At 47.4% G+C, this 20,688-nt stretch overlaps 1 protein-coding gene across 1 annotated transcript; it reads right to left on the bottom strand.

Annotated features, from left to right (window-relative positions):
* Nucleotides 1-1,025: 1,025 nt before the first annotated feature.
* On the bottom strand, nt 1,026-20,058 carry RIPK4 (receptor interacting serine/threonine kinase 4; the record flags this gene model as incomplete). Its single annotated transcript, XM_084302516.1, has 8 exons — nt 1,026-2,203; nt 2,993-3,251; nt 3,772-3,878; nt 4,913-5,071; nt 6,172-6,221; nt 7,029-7,177; nt 14,469-14,760; nt 19,883-20,058. 8 exons carry the CDS (start codon nt 20,056-20,058, stop codon nt 1,026-1,028), a joined length of 2,370 nt encoding a protein of 789 aa, XP_084158642.1.
* Nucleotides 20,059-20,688: the final 630 nt, after the last annotated feature.

The following is a 20,688-nucleotide window of genomic DNA, read 5'->3' as shown; positions in this document are numbered from 1 at the left end:
ATTTTCTTCAGTAGAAAAAAAGCATACAACAGGTAGAAATACTATATACACAGTATATCAGTGTAGTCAACACACAGTTCATTCTCCTAGGACATGTACTGTGGCATGGCTGCTATAGTTCTCTAACATATTCCTCCAAACATTGTTCTGCAAATAGATATAACGATGTTAAAATATACCATCCCGTTGCAGTCCCGTATGAAATCTTTAACTTTTGAATTTTTGAGACAAACCTCCAAGCACCTAGTTCAGCTTAGCAATCTCAGAACACATACAAGGTGGTGCTGTATATGAAGATACTTGCGTTAAGCTTTTCCTTCTGCTTATGTGTCATTGGGATCCTTCCTTGTTAATGATAGTCTGCCTCAACTGTTTTGATTACATGGAAATCTGTAAACAATGTGTCTCCAATTAAACAGAGTACCTTCTGACAATGAAGCTCAGCCAGGGTTCATGATTAACTATACTTTAAACAGACTTTTCCTTTTCTCTTGCATTCATTTCAAGCAGATCTGTGTTGGGTTTATTTTATCATAAAAGGCTTTAAGCCCAAAATATAGATCACTGCAATAAGCCAGAAATCTACCCCATCCTTTTTCTGAGGAAAATCAGAAAGTAGAATGTTAGTTCTTAAATTAGTTCAGCGTGTCAAAAACAAAACAAAACAAAACAAAAGCAAAAAAAAAAAAAAAAAGCAGGGGGGAACCCACAAGTTGCATCTGACCCTCACAACATCCTTGGGAGGGGAATATTACTATACAGGTGGGGCAGGCACACTCGCAATGGATGATCCAGACCACAGTGTGATGCACTCCAGCTCTTAAATTTGTATTTGGCCTTAGTCCATGTGCGCCCTCACTCCCACACTCAAACGTGAGTAGCTTCTTGCTGGTTGCCCCTCAGTCCATCTGCTGACACTGCTGATGAGCAGCAGGTCACTGCACAGCTGGAGAAGGCCCTCACGGGTCAAGCTCCAGCAACCTTCTCGCACCAGGTAGAAAGGTAGCAAGTCCCATACCTTTCAATTAAGTCTCACTTAACAAGACAGTAACTGAGCTACTACTGCTCTGCTGAGCAAGCCGCAGCAGGGTCTGAAATGTGGGTTTTTGCATGTCAGTGAACGCCCCGTGCTTCAGAAGAACCTCAACCGTTTTTGTGTGCCCTCCTCGTGCAGCCAGATGAAGAGCTGTCAACCCCTCATCATCAGAAACGTTGATATTTCCCGAACTGGCGAGTTCTTCTACTACTTCAGAGTGCCCATTTTCCGCAGCAAGATGTAACGCTGTCCTGTTTAAAGGGCCTCTGGCCAGGACACTGGCCCCTTCATCTATCAGCAACTTCGTCGTTGCTAAATGCCCACTGCGAGAGGCCAGGTGCAGAGCCGTACATCCTTCCGCTGTTGCCGCCTCGATGTCTGCACCATGCTTAAGGAGCAGCCTCGACGTGCTCGTGTGGCCCGTTTCGGCAGCTATGTGGAGAGCAGTCTGCGAGAGCGCGTTCGGTATGTTGACATCTGACTCCAGGTCTATGAGCAGGCGAGCGACGCGGTAGTGTCCTCGCTGAGCAGCCAAGTGCAGCGAGGTCCTCCCATCCACGGTCTGCACGTTTACGTTTGCACCTGGCTGCTTGGCCAGGAGCTTTACGATGGGGAGATGGCCCTGCCAGGCAGCATAGTGCAGGGGCACCCAGTCATCCTTGCCTCTGATGTTCACACTAACGCCTCTCCTCAGCAGGATCCGCACAATATTCTCTTGGCCATACTGACAGGCTATGTGGATGGGGGCTCTGCCTTCAAAATCAACCTCATTCAAGGATGCATTCTTATCAAGCAGCATTTTGGTGCTGAAATCATCCCCGTTTTGGGCAGCAAAGTGAAGAGCAGTCCACTGATCCTCATCTTTGGCATTAACATTGATTTTCCTTGCCATAATCAGCTCCACGATGCTTTTAACTTTCTTCTCAATGGCTATGTGAAGAGGGGTGGATCCTTTCTTGTTGGTGAGGTTAGGGTTAGCGTTGTAGAGGAGGAGCCACTTGACGCATTCTTCTTGACCAGCTTCAACAGCTAAGTGCAAAAGACTGTAGTTCCCATCTAAAACAATATCAACATCTTGAGGCTGGAGGATCTTCATCAGCTTGCTGGTGTCTCCAGCTAAAATGGCCTCCGTTAGCTTCCTTTTCTGTATGTCTGTAGTACCAATATCTAGATGGAAAAAGACAACATCACAATGCTGATACCTGCCAATCCTTACGTGTCCCTGGCTAGAACAGCTGGTGGCTTCGAGCAATGACTTCAGACTGCAAAAATTGCCTCCCCCTCCCACTGCCATACCTGCAGAGGTTTCAGAACCATTTCACAGGGCAGATTTGGAGCCCACACTTGTCCTTATCCTGTTTCCAATGAAACTAAGAACAAAGGATGCTGTGGTTGGTCTCCCTGCACTAATCATAGTTTGCCAAAGTGGAAAATAGACGCCTGCTTTTTGCAGTGCAGACTGAAAATGGAGGGGCGTGTGCACAACAGGGTGGTCTTTACTACAATGTTCATGGGAGTTGCTGAGAAACTTGCTTGAGCCTTCCCCAAAGACAGGTGCTCAGACTTGGGTTTTGTATAACTGAAGAAGCCACAAGCTCTTCTGGCACGTGGCATTGGTTTTAGTCCTACTCTGAGCGGGATGCTAGACTAGGTGACCTCCCTTCCAACCAGCCTTTCCATGACTGATTCTGTAATTGCTTTGATGGGGATTCAGGTCACTTGTTTTCAAAAGTAAATGAGATTTATTGTTTCTCATTAGACCGTGTTTAGGAGCCTCCTCACCCATTTTATTTAAATAACTACCTCCTGTAAACAAATCTGTAGTGCTGACAGCAGGAGAAAGCAAGGCTAACAGTGATTTCCAGAATGTTATTCTCCATATGACCACTCTCTGACCCACCAACTCCCATGCCCTAGTCCAAACAATTACAAAAACAAACAAACAAAAAACCCGACCATTACCTGAACTCTCTCTTTCAAAGGAAAGGGAAAGGGAGCCTCTGGATGAAAAAGCGGAATCTACGGACGAAACTCCTGAAAGCCGCTTGTCGCTGGCAGCAAGTTTGGATTCAGAAGAGCTGCGGCTGAGGTCCTCAGGGCCTTCCATAGTCTGTGAAATCCCTGAATCCAGCTGGGACAACAACTCTGAGAGACTGTAATCCTTAACTGATGCTAGAACAGGCTCCTGTTTCGGCTGGGATAACGCAGACATCCCCTTCAAGAGAAGCACACAAGCATTTTAGAAAGGTCAACAAGGAAAACTGAGCCTGAGCTTCTGTGAGAGGAAACCTCACTTTGTTAGCTCACAGGTACCCTTGAAGCACCATTCTTGCTAAATGAATCCTACAAATAAGGCCACTGAAAACTTTCAGATGCGGGAGAGAAGCTTTCATCAGTACTCTCACAGCCACTAAAGCCACATGGCTCTCTTATCTACAGCGTTTTTTAAGATCAGACACACCCACACGGTTCCAGCCTTTACTTCCTAACTGTCCTGATGTCCCTCAGCAGCCCAAGGGTCCACTGGCACTCAGTTTTTGCAGCTGATTTGTACATCTACTGCCACTTCTGCATTCCAGGCCTTCAGCAAGACCCACTCCTACCAGGCAAGAAGGTGTTAAAAAGCAACAAAGAAAAGGTTGTTTGGAAGGTACAGGTCACAGAAGAATCTGCTTCTCAGAAAAAAAAAAATAAAAAAATAGTGCAATTTAACACTAGATAGAAGGAGAAAATACCTCAGACCGTTGCTTCGGGGAGCTCTTGGTGTCCAGGTCCTCAGCTATCATTTCTTTTGTTTCATCTTCTGGTTTCTCACAGAGGGCCTCTGTTTCTGAAGTGATTTCTTTGAAGAAAGAAAGACAGGGTTTTGTTTGTTTGTTTTGTCTTGTTTGTTTGCTATTAAACAGGAGTCTTCTCCTGAGATGCCCTGCTGCCTTTCTTATCACTAGAGCTTAACGGCTATTTGATGTTCTAGGAGGAGGACTCCTGTTTTGGCTATTCCACACAGCACCTCATCAGTAGGTACAGAATTGCAGCTAACCAAAAAGTGCAAACGACTGACTGAACAGTTCATTTTCATGTTCAGACCAGACTTACGGTACATGGTGGCCACACCGCAGGACTGTAAACTAGTCTACTGCTAGCAGACTTAAAAATATGTTCCAAAAAGATGCAAAACCTCTTCCCATTAGTTCCCATACTTTGTTTGGGCAGGAACATGGAAGTGGGTGGGGGGAAGAGGCAAATCTCTGTCATTAATGTGAAATAAAGCTACTTAGAGATAGTACTTGCTACACTCCTTTGCACATCTCAGTTTGTAACAGGTGCTTTGGGTGAATTCAAACCTTTGAGCAGAGCTGCCTTTGTTATGGGCAGAAAAACAAAAGCACAAATTGTTTTGGAAAAAAAAAAAAAAAAAAAAAAAGAGGCAATTCTGTTTCTTAGCACACAATGGTGTATTCCAAGAGCCAGGGTGTTCAACACTTTGGTATGGTAAAAAAAAAAAAAAAAAAAAAAAAAAGAAAAGAAAAAAAAGCACACCAAGTCCAGCTTGGCAGGCATATACCCTGATACAAACGATCAGAATTGAACATAAACCACCTCCCCTCAAGGTACTGGCTAAATGGATCAACTGGCTCAGTACAGATCTTATTCCTGACGTGTTTACATAACGCTGTCATGGTCAGACTTGTCCCCAGATAATCTCTTCCTCCATGAATGAATAAGTGGCCTGTATCATTGTCTCTCCCATACAATGTGCTCTGTTTATTCTGTCACAAAGGTTCACAGCATTTACCCCAAGGATTAGCAGAGTCCTGAGCAATAACATGACTCACAGAAGAAGAAATAGGCGGCCAAGTTACGAGGAAATCTTACCTTGAAATGTTGGCCGTTCACCAGGATCATCTTGCCAACATTTTTGCATCAGTTTGATCAAGTTATTACATGAATGAGGTCTGGATTTGGAAACAGCAGGTAGCTCTGGGCGGTGGCCTTTAACTACTTTTACCATAATATGTAAAATGTTGTTTTCCTCTGTAAAGCAAAAGCACACAAATGAAGCTCTCGCAGCAAAAGGAAGGATTTCTCTTTTGTCTAACAGCATTAACAGTGTATTAGGCAAAAACTTGTTTTTCATGCAATATTTTTGCTAGATTTCTTTGCCAACAGGGGAAAAAGGAAAAATTGGACCTATTCTCCCACACCATATTCAGCAACACAGTAACATCTACTTCCAGTTATCAGTTAAAAATCAATCGTCAGTAAGCGACTGTGTGCTTTTTCTGCCCGTAAAAGGTGCAGAACCAAAGGAAAAACACCACCAGAACAGTCCTTTGCTACGTCTCTTTGGATTTCCGTATCTGCTACAAGAAAACTGAAGAACAGTTTTCACAAAGACCAGGTACCCGAACTTTTCATAAAGGTAAAGGAAGACCACAGGTCAAGCAGTGAAGCAATGTGGCTCTTGATTCTTAAGCCAACCACTGGGCTAAACGGGATCTCTCACTAGAAGAAAAATGAATAGTAGACTGGAACCTGCTCAAACACGTTTGCTATACATAGGCTAGTTGCATACAAAGGAAAAGAGTCATAAAGAATAAATAACTGCCTGTAGATTGATACATTTACTGTGGGGCGGAACAAAGCTTACTCTCACAGGCAGAGTTTTTTTTTTTTTTTTTTTTTTTTTAAATCTGTACCCACAATCTACAAATAAACTCCAGAGCCTCTCTACAGAGAAGCTGTTTCTGAAAACAGGATGGCTGCCTGCCAGTTGGCTTTGCCCTGCGCTGTTCCTTGCTGGCCACCAACATCTGACAGAAGTCTGAGCAGGCCACACACTGACATGGATCAGTACAGCAAACTCCAACAAAAAATACAGCAAACTGCAAAAAAAGGTGCACATCAGGGCACACCGTGGCACCATAGGTTCTGGTTTTAGGATGTAGGTCAAAGGAGGACTTAAAATTACGCTTGGCATTTGAGATCTTACATATGCTGATGGCATAAGACTGTAGGAATTTGGAGGACATGCATCATACTTGTAAACTGGGGCTGGTGGGGAGGGAAGCGTGTTTATCAGTGGAAGAAAGGGAAAAAGAAGTCCAACACAACACACAACACATCAGACTTACCTGCAAAAGGCTTTTTCTGTGTAAGAACTCCCCAAATCACAATGGAAAAGCTACAAACAAATACAAAAAATTACTTTTAGAAAAGCTTTAAAAAACACAAAAAAAACCTACTGCTATACAGAAGTATAACATGTTTTGGTAAGTTCTCTTTTCTTGGCCTTCACTTTTGTGTGCATTTCAGCTGAGAAACACACACAGCGAGATGCAGCCAAGAACCATGATCTGAAAGTCTAGTTTGTGAGGGAGGGACCTGAGGCAGTGAACACAGAGCTGCCAGAGACTGCTGATTTCTTGTTAACATCTACCAATTACTCCACAAAGACACTAACAAGATCAGAGAGCAGCAAAGAATTACTGGGGATGTTATTTAATACTTCTACCCTGCAAGACAACTATAAAAAAATATATAAACATTCCTCTTCCAACATGACATTCTTTTAATCTACATCTATGACTTCCTTTTCCTAATAACCTTACCATGAAAGAAAAACCAAAGAGATAGTGATGAAATCCACCAAAGATAGCTAAGAATTTTGTCACAGACTAGAAAAGTAGGTCAGGATGTACCTTTTGACGGGGAAATTAAAGGTGGCCTGAGTGCCTCCCATGCCAGTTGCTAATAAACAAATGTTTCTTAGAATGATTTCCATAATGCTGAAGACCAGAATCAGCTGCAGTTTGTTAAAAGTCTTCTATATTGTAAAGACTTTGCATAAAGAGAACTAAACACGAGCCTTTGCAAAACGAGGCTCAAACAAGAGTTAGGGGCTTCACGGTCAATTAAGTGTTATAAACAGAAAAAAAGAGGACTCATTAATTTAAAGCCCTTTTTTTAGGTGTTTTCTCAGTTAACTGACCTGTACACATCATGCTTGGTGTCAAAACACCTGTTTTTTTCTTTGATGCGCTCGGGAGGAAGGTATGCAATTGTGCCACACAAGCCGTCCATGCTGAGGTCATGGGAATGGGACAAGCCATTGCACTTTGCGAGTCCAAAGTCAGAAATCTGCAAAAGACAGAGGAGGAGGGGAGAGAATTAAGTGCATGCTACCATTAGACTTCAGAGGAGCTGAAAACTTTTCTGTAGAGAATGATAGATGACCCCAAAAAAACAGCGAGCACACTCTGGAAGGATTACGCTGTGGTAGGCTTTTCTTCTTATGGTTAAGCTAAAAAAAATTAAGCAGCTTTTTGCAAGCAGCGGCACGTCAGCCCATTACACAGCAAACACAACAAACAGTCAGCCAATTTATTGCAATTTAAAACCAGTCAAAATTCAGCTAGTGCAAACTACAGGTTAATGCAATTCCTGGTCTCGCCACCCCCTTTCCCTATGTAACATCACGTTGTATGTTATGTTGCACTGTTCTGAGCACCTATTTTCGAGCTCGTGGTCTGAAAATGAGTGCAAGAGAATTGCTCTTTCAGATATCACTGTTCCACTGACCATACCAGCAAGGACCAAGCCCAGCACCAGAGGCACAAAGGGTTTAAAACACACAGACACACACACTGAACCCACACGGGGAATTCTTTTTGGCAACTAGCAGATATAGCAAGTCGGTGCAGTGACGCAGTGAACACAGCTGAAGTGAACTAAACAAGTGACAGCAAGTTTAGAAAAAGGAAAACACACCTCCACTTTAATTTGAAGTGTCAAACAAATATGCATTCATTTGCTCTCAAAGGCATACCAATCATCAAGCAAACAGATAGGCAAGGAATTTTCCTTTGTCTTACTTATTTCCCACTGGTCAAAAATGTCTATTATGTTAAGTGGAAATTTCAAGAAGAGCCAAGCCTTTTTTTTTTGACCACTCTGCCCACTGATTTTGGTCTACACGTTAGATAAGGTTTCTCCTTCAAGCAACATCCCCCCAGCACCACCACCAAAAAAAAAAAAAAAAAGACATGTATCTTCTTTTTATCTAATAAATGCTCAGGTTTTTCAATGACTCATTCCCCTAGCACCTTTTTGATCTTCACAGCTTCCCCTTTGAGAAAGTTTTCCCTCAAAACAAGAGGCATAATTAAAAAAAACCCTTCATTTTATTTTCTGAAAGAGGCTCCGGCTCTACCCTTTCAGAAGCTTCTCTCTAAAGATAACCGCAAGGCTAGCTGCAACACGTCCCCGTTATTGGAAAGGGGTAAAACTGCAGCCAGCCCCACGCTGCCGGAGAGGAGGCAGGCTGCAGAGCCATCACTCCGCAGATGCCAGGAATCTCCCCTTGTCATAAAACAAACAAACCAGCCCACGCAGCCTCGGCAGGAACTTCTCCCAGGAACAAACAGCTCGGGAGAGACGTTCAGGAGGGGGCCTGTACCCTAGCACGCAGGTATTTCCCACCTGCTGCCTGCCTGGATCTTAAATCTGTAGGGCAACGCAGGAATGGCTTTGGAAGACGACAAAAACGTGAAGTCATCTGGAGGAGCAGATTCCCGTGCTGTGCTCTCAGAGGGGACCTGCTGGAGGCCCGAAAAGCAGTGAGTGGGCAAGATCAACAAGCCAACTGCCCTGGTGAGAGCCAAATCGATGGCCCCAGCAAGCCGCAAGATTTGGGGGCAGCTGGTGCTCGACGGGAGCACCAAAGCACAGCGCCAGCATCGTGCAAGCCCTCGGTGTCAGGTTAGCAAACGCTCCGAGTCCTGCAAGCCCGAACAGATCCAGCCTGGCGGAGCGCTGCTCTGCTTTGATTAACGCGAAGCAGAGGGCTTGCACACACACCTCAAGAAATCCACATGGCACGCAGGCGTAATTTTACAGAAAGGCACCTTCCTCTCTGCCCGAACGATGCCAGGTTTCCTGCTGTGTAGGTGAAGAGAGAAGATGAGTTGCAGGCAGCGCGGTGACCCTGCTGCGTTACGGCGGGCCACCAGCTATGCCACAGGGCACGCAGCAGGCCTCACGCCGAGCCTACGCACCAAAAAACTGCTACAGCACATGGTGTACCCCACACACAGCCCTCCAGGCCAGCACAGCTTCCCCTTGCAAACCTGGCTGTGAAGGGCCAGGTTTTACACAAAATAAAAGGCAATTTATCCGCAGAGCAGAGCCCCAGTCGCACCAAACACAGCAGAGAGCGCCGGCGCACGGAGAATTGTCACCTGCCAGGCTGACACAAAGGAGCAGGATGCCGCAGACAGCCCTTGTGGCTTTCCCGAGTCCCTTTAGGGTAAATTTTCCACGCTGCATGGGGTAGTTAGTTAGTCATGCAGCTTCTTTTAACGTCAGTGGGAACTGCGCAGTGGGTGGAAGGCAGCCATTTGCCTTATCTCTCCTGCCTTGAAATTGCTGGTTCTGCCACACCAGGCGTCCCTGCTCCTTCCTCACATCCCCACCGGCCCCAAGCCCACCCCAGCACCTGCCCTGTGCCTGTGTGTCATGCTCTGCATGTAGCCTTGCTCCTCGCCTTACTCATTTTGGATGGATCCCACCACGCTTCACAAGCATACCTAATACCCGCGGAGTTAAGGGGAGACACGGAGGCGACAGACTGCTGCATGCAAAACATGTGGTGAAGGGGTAGGAAGAAGAGGAGAAACACGGGCCAAACCCCACACAGGCAGTGGGATTGTACATGTTCAGACAGCTCAGGTGCTCTCGGCCTTTTAAAGGGCTGCATGAAAAGAAACACGTGAGCAGCCACTGGGGAGGGGAGCCGCACGTGCTCCCCGGCCTACAGCCCAGCAACATGACTGCCAGGCTGCAGATCTGAAGGGCATTTTCCATAAACCTTTTTACTGGTTTGGTTTAAATCAAGTGTTCTGTGCACGCAGCCTAGCTGCTTCTGTCAATGGCAAACATTTCCATTGCAGTTTGCTAAAATCCACTCACTTGCAAGGTTTTAGATGCTTGAGTTGGCCGAGTTATTTTTCACAGCTTCTGTAGAGACCAAAATCTCTCTCTTCCCCTCTTTTTCTTCTCCTTTTTTTTTATTTTTAAAAACATGTAACCCAAGAAGTGCAGGGATCTAGCTCCTAGAAACAAAAACAATGCCTGGAAACTGATGGCTCCCAATAGCCCACCCTAATGCACGCACGCAGTTCCTGATGCTGCATGTCATTTTTCTGCAAATCAGGCTCAGGAATCCACCACAATGGACTCGGGGACAGAGTTCACCCAAAGGTTTCCTTCAACAAATAGGTAACATAAAGCAGTCAGATTAATTTTTAATCTCTGCTGGCATTCCTGGTATTTGTTTCTGGCCCAACTGTCTGTGCACTTGGTGACTGAGGATGCCACCACATTTGTCCACAGGGTTTTGATGACGGGCTTTTGTTTTTGTTTTTTTTCTTCTTTATTTTTCTGAAGACAAGGTGGAAATGTTTGGTTTTGTTTTTCTGAAAAATGCAAGAAAGTTTTAAAAGACTTACACGGATTATAGATTTGGAATACAAAACATTAGGAATAAAAAATAATTCTCTTGGTTCCATACGTAGACACAGCTAGCACCTCAACTTCAATCGTGTATGTTGAGAAACACTGGTAGAAAGACTTCAGTTAGCTACAAAACAAAGTCCTTTTAAAACAGATTGTGTTCCTATCCTTTTCTAACATGTCCTGAAGCTTTAACTCTAAAATCTGTTTTAGCTGAGATGTTTGCATGGTCTAAAATTTTGGGTAGACCTGTGTGGTACCAGGAGTTGGACTCAACGATCCTCATGGGTCCCTTCCAACTTGGGATATTCTATGATTCTTCAGAAGAGCAGAAACCACAGTCAAACATCCACTTTAATCCATCATAAATGTGCATTGCCACAGCAGGGATGGTTCTGCTTGCTCTCCTCTGCCACTACTAGAGAGAATTGATCGAGGTGAGAATCAGCTTGGCTGGCTGGCATCAAAGAGCCAGGTAACAACAGCCCCAGACAGACACCTTGATCAGGAGGGGTGGGAAATGGAGAAGGGACACAGAAAACAAAGCCTCTTCTCCTTTCTAATAACAGGAAAGCATTTGCAGCTGATAAAAAAGTGGCTGTGTTAACTGCATCAGCTAGTCTAATGAAAGAGAACCTCTTGTCACCAGCCTGGCCTCCAGCTATTACCTTGACCTACAGTACATGGAGAAGCTTTATGACAAACGCATTTTCTAGCTGTCTAGGCCTCTTCTGACTTCAAACTCTACGAATTTTGCCGCCTTTTCCTTCAGCTGAACCAAGTAAAGGTGAAGACTGACTAAACATGGAGAGGTTGTCTCTGGGGACTGCCAGCACAGCACAGCACAGCAGCAAACTTCACCCTGGCTGCAGTTGGAGCAAAGTAGGGGAAAGGAACTGCGAGCTCATCTTGATTCAAGTTCTTTGAAAGAAAATCTGGAGATGAAAAACAATTGGTGGGATTTGCCAGTGTATGTACCTATACATATAAGCTGTATAAGAGAAACAAGGACAGTAATGTTTTTCCCCAAAGGTATTAAGCTGCAGGCAAGCTTCATTTTAAAAACCTGAATGAAAAGTAACTCTTTTAAGAAGATAAACCTGGGTTTATCAGCAGTAACTGAGCATGTGGGCACGGCAGCTGCCAACAAGTCAGGCGGAGAGGTTTTGCACAGGGGCTGTATTCACCTGCGGAGGGCTCTGGAGAGAGATCCCATGGGATCTCCGAGCGCTGAGTGTGCTACCGCCTGCGAGGGCAGCGCAGGAATGCGGCACTGCTTCCCCGCCGACAATTGCCACATCCCAGGGAGCTGGAGGAGGGATCCTGATTTTGTACAGGGGACAGCAGGCTGAAGAACAAGCTCGTTAGATGTGGTAGAGGTGAGCGAAAGCGAGGTGTTAAGCAGCTTGTAAGTATTTGACGGCAGCATGTGTGAAACACCAGAGAAAGGGGCAGGGTGGATCTTGTTGACAGAGAGGAGCAAGAGGCTGAAATTAAGGAAAAAAACGCAGGCTGTTTGTTGCTAGCAAAGCTTGCCTGGGTATGCAATAATCCTCCCAAGAAAACCACGTTGCTTAAGGCAACCCAGATATGGAGAGGAAGGGAGCTCCCACCTAAGACTCATTTCGGGACAGGAGGCATCCTACAGAGGATAGCAAAGCCTTATCCTTAGTTGCACGTTATATACATACACTTAAAATCACCAGAGAATCCCCCAGCATGCCTTTGAGAAAATTAACAAATACACAGCTATCTGCATCCCAGCTCAGGCTAATCTCACCCTCTTAATTACCCCGCCAATAACAAAATTCAGCACACACACTTATGTAACACGCAGGAGACGGCTTTATGATACGGAGGCACCCACTTGATGATAAGTTGTGTGCAACACCACTGCGTTAGTCATCATCCTCACTTGGGGTTTTTACAGTAAGTGTTGTGCTCGTAAAAGAAGAAGGGTGTGTTTCCATTTAACTAGCAACATGGCACAGAAGCATTCCTAATGTACTCCACTGTAAGTCTGTCTGTTTCCTGGCTCAAGGGCAAACAGCTTATAAAAATCCTCCCTACCTCCAAACTCTTCTTTTGCAGTCTGCAACATCTCTTCACACACTTTAGGATCCTATTAGGGACAGGTCACCTACTAAATTAACACTAACGTTTAAAAAGTAAAAACACTTCAATCATTAGCTTCATTAGCCTTCCAGCAAGAAAATGCGCATTAAATCAAGCTGCAGGGTCTGAAATTTAATTACAAGTTTCACATCACACAAAAAGGAGGTTTGGGGCCACATTTTTAAAGTGAAGACTCCTCACAGAATATGCACATCGCCTATTTTGCATGTGGGTTCCTACGTCTGCTTTGCTGCATGGAGGGGTTTCCACAATGCCTGCAGATCTAAAAGAGCTCTGGCTGGAAAAAAAGGTTGGGATCAGACCATTTTTTTCTGAGCTTAATGGAAAGGGTCTGAAGAACATGCTCTACATACGGAACACAAAGCAGCAACACTTTAGGGATGTTGACAATGACCTCACCTGAAAAAAATGCGTGTGCATTTTGTACTTTGCCCCCTCGTATTACTGTGCAGATATAGGCTACGCAGGAGGCAGATATCAGGCAAGATTTCAACCTCCTGAAATGGTGAGAAAAATACAGCCTTCACATCTTGGCTCACAGATGAGTCAAGAATTAGGAATTTAAGAAGTTATGCAAGCGTGCATAAAGTTTAGGTAAATAAATCCTTAACAAAGGCCTTTGAGCACCAGCGTGTGGGAATATACTTCGTACAGTTCAGATCTTGATGTTCTGGCCATCATACCAGGACTGTCTGTAGTTGTCTTGTACCTCAAGAAGAAAATCCTCCTAACAAGTAAACCATAAAGTGCCCTAGAAAAAAAGGTGACTGTGTCCAGACTGATTCCATTAGGCACATGCTTCCTATGGCTCCAACCCTCTCAAGACATCAGGGAAGGTATTTCCATTTCCTGAAAACTTCAGTTTTAGAATAGTACAACAAATCCACGGCCATTTGGCCAGACTGAGGAGGACAGGAAGACAGGGAGAAGATGGATGATGGTGCTGAAAGATCTGCGACTACTTGTGCTGAATTATATCACCAAGGTATGGTTAATACTGCACTTCTAGGCTCAATAATTTGGCTACTGTTTTGGAAAAATAAAAATAAAAATCAGGGAAAAGGTACGCTTCAGTCTCTTTCCTCTCCAAAAGGAAGAATTAGAAAGCAAAAAAATCTCCCTAGACCAGCTGTCAGAACAGAACCTCCAACAAAGAAGGCCAGCAAACATGCTAGCTTACTCTGGAAGAGGATGATAAAAATAATTCCATACTGATAGAGCCAGAAACGTTTCCCTAAGTGACCTCTGGTATACATAAGCAGTCACGACAGGGATACTTTTTCACTGTATGTGCTCTGGGCAAAGGAAAGAAGACAGCGAGTTGCCTCCAGGAAGGCTCTGCTTCTCCAGACTCCCACTGTACATGAGATTTGGGTATTCAGTGCAACGTACAAAGCCAGAAGGACCCAGACAGAACAAGGTTGCCACTGGGAGCTGCAGAACTGGCAGAGATGACTTGGAGAGAAAAGCAGCGTGAATCTCTGTGCTCTTATCTGCCTTATGGCCTGTCTGTGAGGAAGTTTGTAGCAGAAGGCGCTGGGCTCACAAACCCAGAGTCTGCTATGCTAGCACCCACCTTCTCACAGGCCCTGCAACTCCACCTCTGTTTATGTACCAAAATGGTGCGTAAATCAGGTAGACAAGTTTGAGGATCGGAGCGGTTGGGTTGGCAGGCATTTTCCTAAATCAAAAGGAACGCTTCTGGGCCTCTCTCTGGCCTCTGAGCTCGGCACAGCAGGAATATCCCAAAGCGGGGTTTGGGCTCAGAGTGCCCAAGGCATACCTTGACATGGTAGTGGGCATCAAGCAGGATGTTGGCAGGCTTGAGGTCCAGGTGGAGCAGCGGAGGGGACATGCAGTGCAGGAAGTTCATGCCCACGGCCGTCTCGTGGATGATTCGGAAGCGCAGCTCCCAGGGCAGAGGCTCGGAAGCCAGGAGCTTTTCCAGGGACCCTGTTTCCATGTACTCCATGACCAAGCCAACCGGCTCTTTGCAGATGCCATAAACAGGGAGGATGTAGCGAAACTTTGCCATTTCCATCTTCCTGGCTTCTTCCAGTAACTCCATGCGCTCCCTGCGTGGAAGAGAATATATGGTAAAGGATGGAGTGGCTGCTCGCTCCCGAAAAAAAGCGCACACCACGTTTAATTTCCTAAGAAATTATGAAACTGAAAAACACATTTCGTGATCGTTGCCTGGCTGTACCAGGCTGCATCTCTCCAGCCTCTGCCCCAGGCACGTTGTCACATTTACTGGCTTGGCTTTGTGCTGCCGATGACAGCTCAGAGCTGCCGAACCGCAGGCAAGCTGCAGACTTCATCAGCACAAATCCCCCTAGCCGTGCACGGCCTGCCTCTCCGCTTTGATGTGTCGGCGGCTAGGAAGAAGCCCCAGCTGTGTAATGCCCAGGTTCGCCACTGCCATACCTCCCCGGGCTCAAGCCAGCAGCTTTCTGTGAGTCAGGAGGCTGCCTCCACCAGGAGCGAACACAGCCAGCACTGCTTCAGCTGCCCTGCTGACACAGGCTGACAGCACACGGAGCCAGGGCTGGCAGCCAGAGCCCCTCAGACTCATCCTTTAGGAGGGGAAGCTCCCTGCTGCGACCAGGGGGATGAGGCAAAAGCCCCCCTTCCACCCAAATCCAGCCGTGGCACTGCAGCACTACCTGTCCGAGGCTGATCCTCGTTATTCAGGAGGTACCGAGCACCCACGGGCTGCAGAGATCTGATATGCCCAACTTTTCTCCTTAGCGGTGGGTCTGACCTAGCAAGAAGCAGCAGACCTTTTTCCGAGGTAAGATCAGGCTAAGAAACAACTTAAGAGGTAAGGACAAGATATTGGGAAGAAAAAAAAAAAAGATAAGTGAAATCGTTTCTCTCCATTAACCATGTTGGCTCCTGCTGCTCCCTACAGCAACTTGCTTGTGAAATAATTGCCTTTGTAGACAAGTACCCAGTTTGCTCTCTGGCATGCTGGAAGGGAGCGCCTGTGAATAACACAACCAACTCCTTGCCCCCAAGCCACATGCATAGCCAGCATAATTCACCAGGCTTCAGCGAGCTGAGTGCTGGAGTCACGATGTAAAACACCCGTCTGAGCCCTCCGAGGCAGAGCAGGAGCCCAGCAACAGCTCAAACCTAACAGGAGCCGCCGGGCTCACGGGGACCAGGGGTTCCCTGGCTAAGGACAGGCTCAGAAAGAGTCACCAAGGTCAGAGAGAAAGAGGGCAGCTGCTCAAAATTGCCTGTTTTCCCCAGCAAAGAGAAGATTTCCACTTCCAGCAAAATAAAAAGCTTCCCTTTCTGCTTCAACCACGCTCAGTTAGTTGAGTGAAAAAATTGAGTAATTAACAGGCAAGCATCCTTTATCCAATTCGCCTGTTTAAACAAATAAATAAACAAATGTACAATCACCACCACCTTTAGGGTCTTCCTATATCACAGCATTCAAAAATGAAACCTCTGGTGATCCAGCATAGCCACTGCGGTACAGGTTTCAAACACAGACCAGACCTCCCCACTTATGCTTCAGAAAATAGGAAAGAAAAAAAAAAAGACAAAAGGGACAAAAGATAAGAGAGCCCGAATACAACTAAATCGTTAGTCAAGTGCTGGAGTGCATTTGCATTAATCCTATTAGCACAAGCAGCTCCTCAGACCAGGCTGAGATGAAAGGTCCCTACCTGCCCTTTCCGCCCCGCTGTCTGTCGGTGTGCCCATCGCCTCAACATCCAAGCCCTAATGCTACAGCAAAGGACGCTGTGGTATCGCTGAAGTCCAGTTTTAGCAGATCAAAGTCTGTTTTTTTTTTTACGCTGCTCAGTTACTCATAGTGCTTAGAAATTATTCCAATAACCACCAAGAAAACTCCTCCAAAGGAAAAAAGATGCTTGCGAGGTTTCTAAGTCAAGAGGCATGGGCCTAGCCTCTGTTACAGCTTCTTATTTGGCACCTATGTGGTTAAAGAGTCAGAATTATCTTCTCTAACCACTTCGTCTCCCTTCCCCCTCCACATATTCTAAGATTACAGTGATTTCTTAAAAAAGTTTGCATCCAGGACTGCTCAGCTCCCCTAAATCTAAGGGTACATACGCTTTCAAAGCATTAGGGGACAGGGGCACGCACTGGAAGAGATCTAGCCCTGGGTTCAGTGGCAGATACCATCTTCCAGAGAAGATGCTGACAGCCACGACCAGCCATTTTCAAAGCAATTAGAAATATCAGCTAAATCAGCACGTGGGACCTCGGGCACCCCCGAGGCAGCCCCTGCTCCTGCTGAGGGTCAGGCCGAGCTGCGGCCGCGCTGTGTGGATTCTCCCAAAGATGCAGCGGGGCCCGACGCTTGTAGCACAAGCCCTGCTGCTGCAAGACCTGCGAGAATTACAGCTGTACTCACATTTGCATGCACCCAGTCTTCGTGCCCTACAGATAGTGTTCTGTGCACAAAAATACAACTTTAAGCTCACCGGGCAGCCCTCGCCAGGCTCCTTCGTCGGCCACCTGAATAAACGCAGCATCTGCTAACAGCAAGAAATTCCTAAAAACCAGCTCAGTTTCTAAGTCCCACTCCACTTCGAAATCCAGGTCCTGCAGAGGGCTTTGCTCATGTTGTCCCAGCCACGGAGGCGTACCTTGCCACCTCCACACCTGGTAGCCACCCTGCACACCTAGCCAAGAGCCCTCTCTGGGAACCGCTACGTTGTTCGGGCTCGTTAGGGCCCGCATGATTAGGTTCAGCTACAAGAAATTCACCTCTAGGTTGTTCTTGCACAGCTTGCCCCCTTTTTCTCCAGCTAGACTTCTGCTCTGGCCAACGGAGGTTAAGGAAAAAAAGACTTTGCTTTCTCCACTGCAGGTCCTGGGCGTACCCTCCTCCACCTTTCTGGGCCACACACTCTTTTCTTCAGGTTTACAGTGAGGGCATCTGGAGCTGCACGTGGGAAACACGATGTCAGGGGACAGAAAGCGGGAACGAATAAGGGTTTAGAAATGGAATTTGGCTAGACAGCCTGAGAGGGCTTGGGTTTAAAGGGAAAAATATCTCTGAAGAATAAAATCTTCTTCTGCTTGAGGCCACTTCACTCTCCAGTGAGATAATTGCCAAGGGAATTACTCCAAATCTACTGCAGAAACAGTAGGAGAGACTACAGGGCACTACCACCACCAAACCATTACAAACAGGGTTTTAATGTGGTACCAAATAAAGAAAGAAAGAAAGAAAGCTTCAGTGCTATGCAGTTAATGTTTCTGGTATCACTTGTAATTTTAACTCTGTGTCTCCAGACAGTTCCAAGAAACGGCTTGTCAAGTGAACCTCCTGGATTAACAGTTTAATTATACAGGCTTGTTTCAACCAGCTCGAACAGCCTGTGAACTACAGGGGCGGTGTTTTATTTTGTCTGTGCCTGCCCCCCCCCCCCCCCCCCCCCCCCCCCCCCCCCCACGAATTCACAGTCTCAGCTCAGTTTTATTCTGCAGAAACAGCTTTTTCAAAGGCCAGGGACCCCTCCAACTTCTAATTAACACTCCCCACTCCCCTTAAGTGCATGAAATATATTCTGTAGTAAAACAAATACACCCATCTTTCGGTAACTGGATTGCCAAGATGAGCTGCACGCTGCAGGAGTCCCCTGCCCTCAAAGTTCGCAGATTCCCACAGAATTTTTGTTCACCATACATCACGTCCATACAATCTCTCTCACATCTGCAAACCTCACAACCCCCAAAAGACGGGTGGATCTCTATTGCACACCGAATACCGGTACAGAGATTTGGTAGCATCTCTCAAAATTAATCGTTCACGTTACAATAGGCGGCGACATCCTTTCTGCTATACTCTAAAAATTAACTTTTGAATATGTTTCTAAACATATTCCACAAATAAAAAGTGTAAAAAACATTCTACCTTATTTTTAAGGGATGCTTTAATTTCAATGGCAAAATCAGCCAGCTATGGTACCATTTGATTAGGTCTCGGTACACATCAAGTCTGAAACCTACTCTGAAGCTTTAAAGGTAGGTGGGCCTGTGGGTTAACCAGATAACACATCCTCTGCCACTCCGAGGTCTTTCCCATTTTATTCACAGACAGCACAGTTACCCAACGCAGACATTCAACTCTCCCTCTCCCCTTTGAATAAGAAGCATCTCACTCTGCTATGTAACCCATGCCTACAGCAAATTCAGGCTGGCAAGACGCCCCCCTACCCCAGCACTCTTGCAGAAGACGGGCTCACAAACACCCTCAATCCCGGGCCAGCTTATCTCCTGCTGCTGCAGGAACTGCAGCACGGGAAACCTTCTGCGACTCAACCCCATGGAGCAAGCTGCAGAATCAGCTCGTGAGCTGGCGGAGATCCCAGCGATCGAGGTGGAGCTGGAAAAGCTCCATCGGCGCGACTTGGCCGCGCTCCCCACCTCCTGCACAGATGCTGACCTGCCGGGAAGCTGCCACTGTCCCTCAGACCAGCGGGACGCTTCCAAAGTGCATCCCAAAACCCTCCGTCCCCCTTCATTTGAGATCGTGCCGTGCCCTCCATCGGGGGCGGCCGAGCTGCAGCGCCTTCCCACCACACGGTGCCTTGCCCTGGCAAGGGGCAAGGAGCCTCCAGACCCCATCCTGTGTTTCCACTCCTTTCACAAGGACTGAAGCACCAGACCAGGACAGGACAAAACGCCTTGCGAGCGGCCCCAAGCGCACAGGCGGGCTCACACTGCAGCTCTTCCCAAGCCGAGCTGCTTCGAGCGGCCAAGTGTTGCTCTTCCCGGCCCCACCACATCTCGTGGTGGCCTGGGCTTCGCCTGAGTGCGATAAATGCCACGCTTGCTTGGGGTATGATGAATTTCCAGGCTGTCTTTGCCGTGTCTGGTCACACGCGTGGCTGCCATGGGCTGCGTGCGTGAGGCCAGGCTTGCTTCATTCACTCGCTCCCAAGGCTCTGGGCTACGCCGCCTGCTTCGCCACCCCAAAAACAAGGGCACGCCAGCAGGGCAGACAGCATGGACAACCCAGTTTGGCCTCGGAAGCGTCTGCACCGCTGTTACGTGTTCACATGCGCTGCGTAGGCGAACCAAAAAAAAATAAAATAAAATAAAATAAGAAAGCAAAATCCCCGAGGTTTTGGGGGTCTCCTCCCAAAGCGGGCACAGCCGAGCCCTCCCACCCCTCCCTGCCCCGGTCCCGGTCCCGGTCCTTACTTCTCGTCCACATGGAGGCTGGGCGAGCACTTGATGGCGAGCCAGGTCTTCCAGTGCAGGTGGCGCACCTTGTACACCTGCCCGAAGCCCCCCGAGCCGATCTTCTCCCAGCTGCCGAACTCGCTCTCCTCGAAGGCTCTCAGCAGCCCCACGGCCCAGGGGGAGCCGCTCTCCATGGCTGAGACCGACCCTGCCCAGCCCTGCCCTGCCCGGCTCGGCTCAGCACAGCCCGGCTCGGCTCGGCTCGGCTCGGCACCAGGTGAGTCGGGTGCGGCCCAGCAGGGGGAGGCGGCGCCGTCATTTCCTGGGCCGGGCCCGGCCCCGCCGCCATGGCGCTGGCGGGGAGGAGAGGCTCGGGCCCCGGGGGGCGGCCGCCCCCTGCTGCCTCCCCGGCTCCTGCACCCCGGGGTCGGGGCTCTGCCGGGAGGGCAGCCCCGGAGGGGGTCCCTCGGCGCCTCTTAGGCTCTGGGAGGTTGTGCTGCTGTGCGCTCACAGAGTCACAGGGTTGTCTAGGTTGGAAGAGACCTCCAAGATCACCCAGTCCAACCTCTGACCTAACACTAGCAGCCCTCCACTAAACCATATCCCTAAGCTCTACATCTAAACGTCTTGTAAGACCTCCAGGGATGGTGACTCAACCCCCTCCCTGGGCAGCCTGTTCCAGTGCCTCACAACCTTTTCAGTAAAGAAGTTCTTCCTGACACCCAACCTAAACCTCCCCTGGCACACTCGTGCGTCCGTGCTTTATAGTTGCCTTGGCATGAGGGATTTTGATTAGCCCAGCTGCAGACTTCAGTCCCTGAATT

Source organism: Netta rufina, assembly GCF_964035555.1.
Source record: "Netta rufina genome assembly, chromosome: 1".
Lineage (NCBI taxonomy): Eukaryota > Metazoa > Chordata > Aves > Anseriformes > Anatidae > Netta > Netta rufina.
The sequence above is the reverse complement of the archived record's forward strand: the minus strand, read 5'-3'. Positions and strand labels throughout refer to the sequence as shown.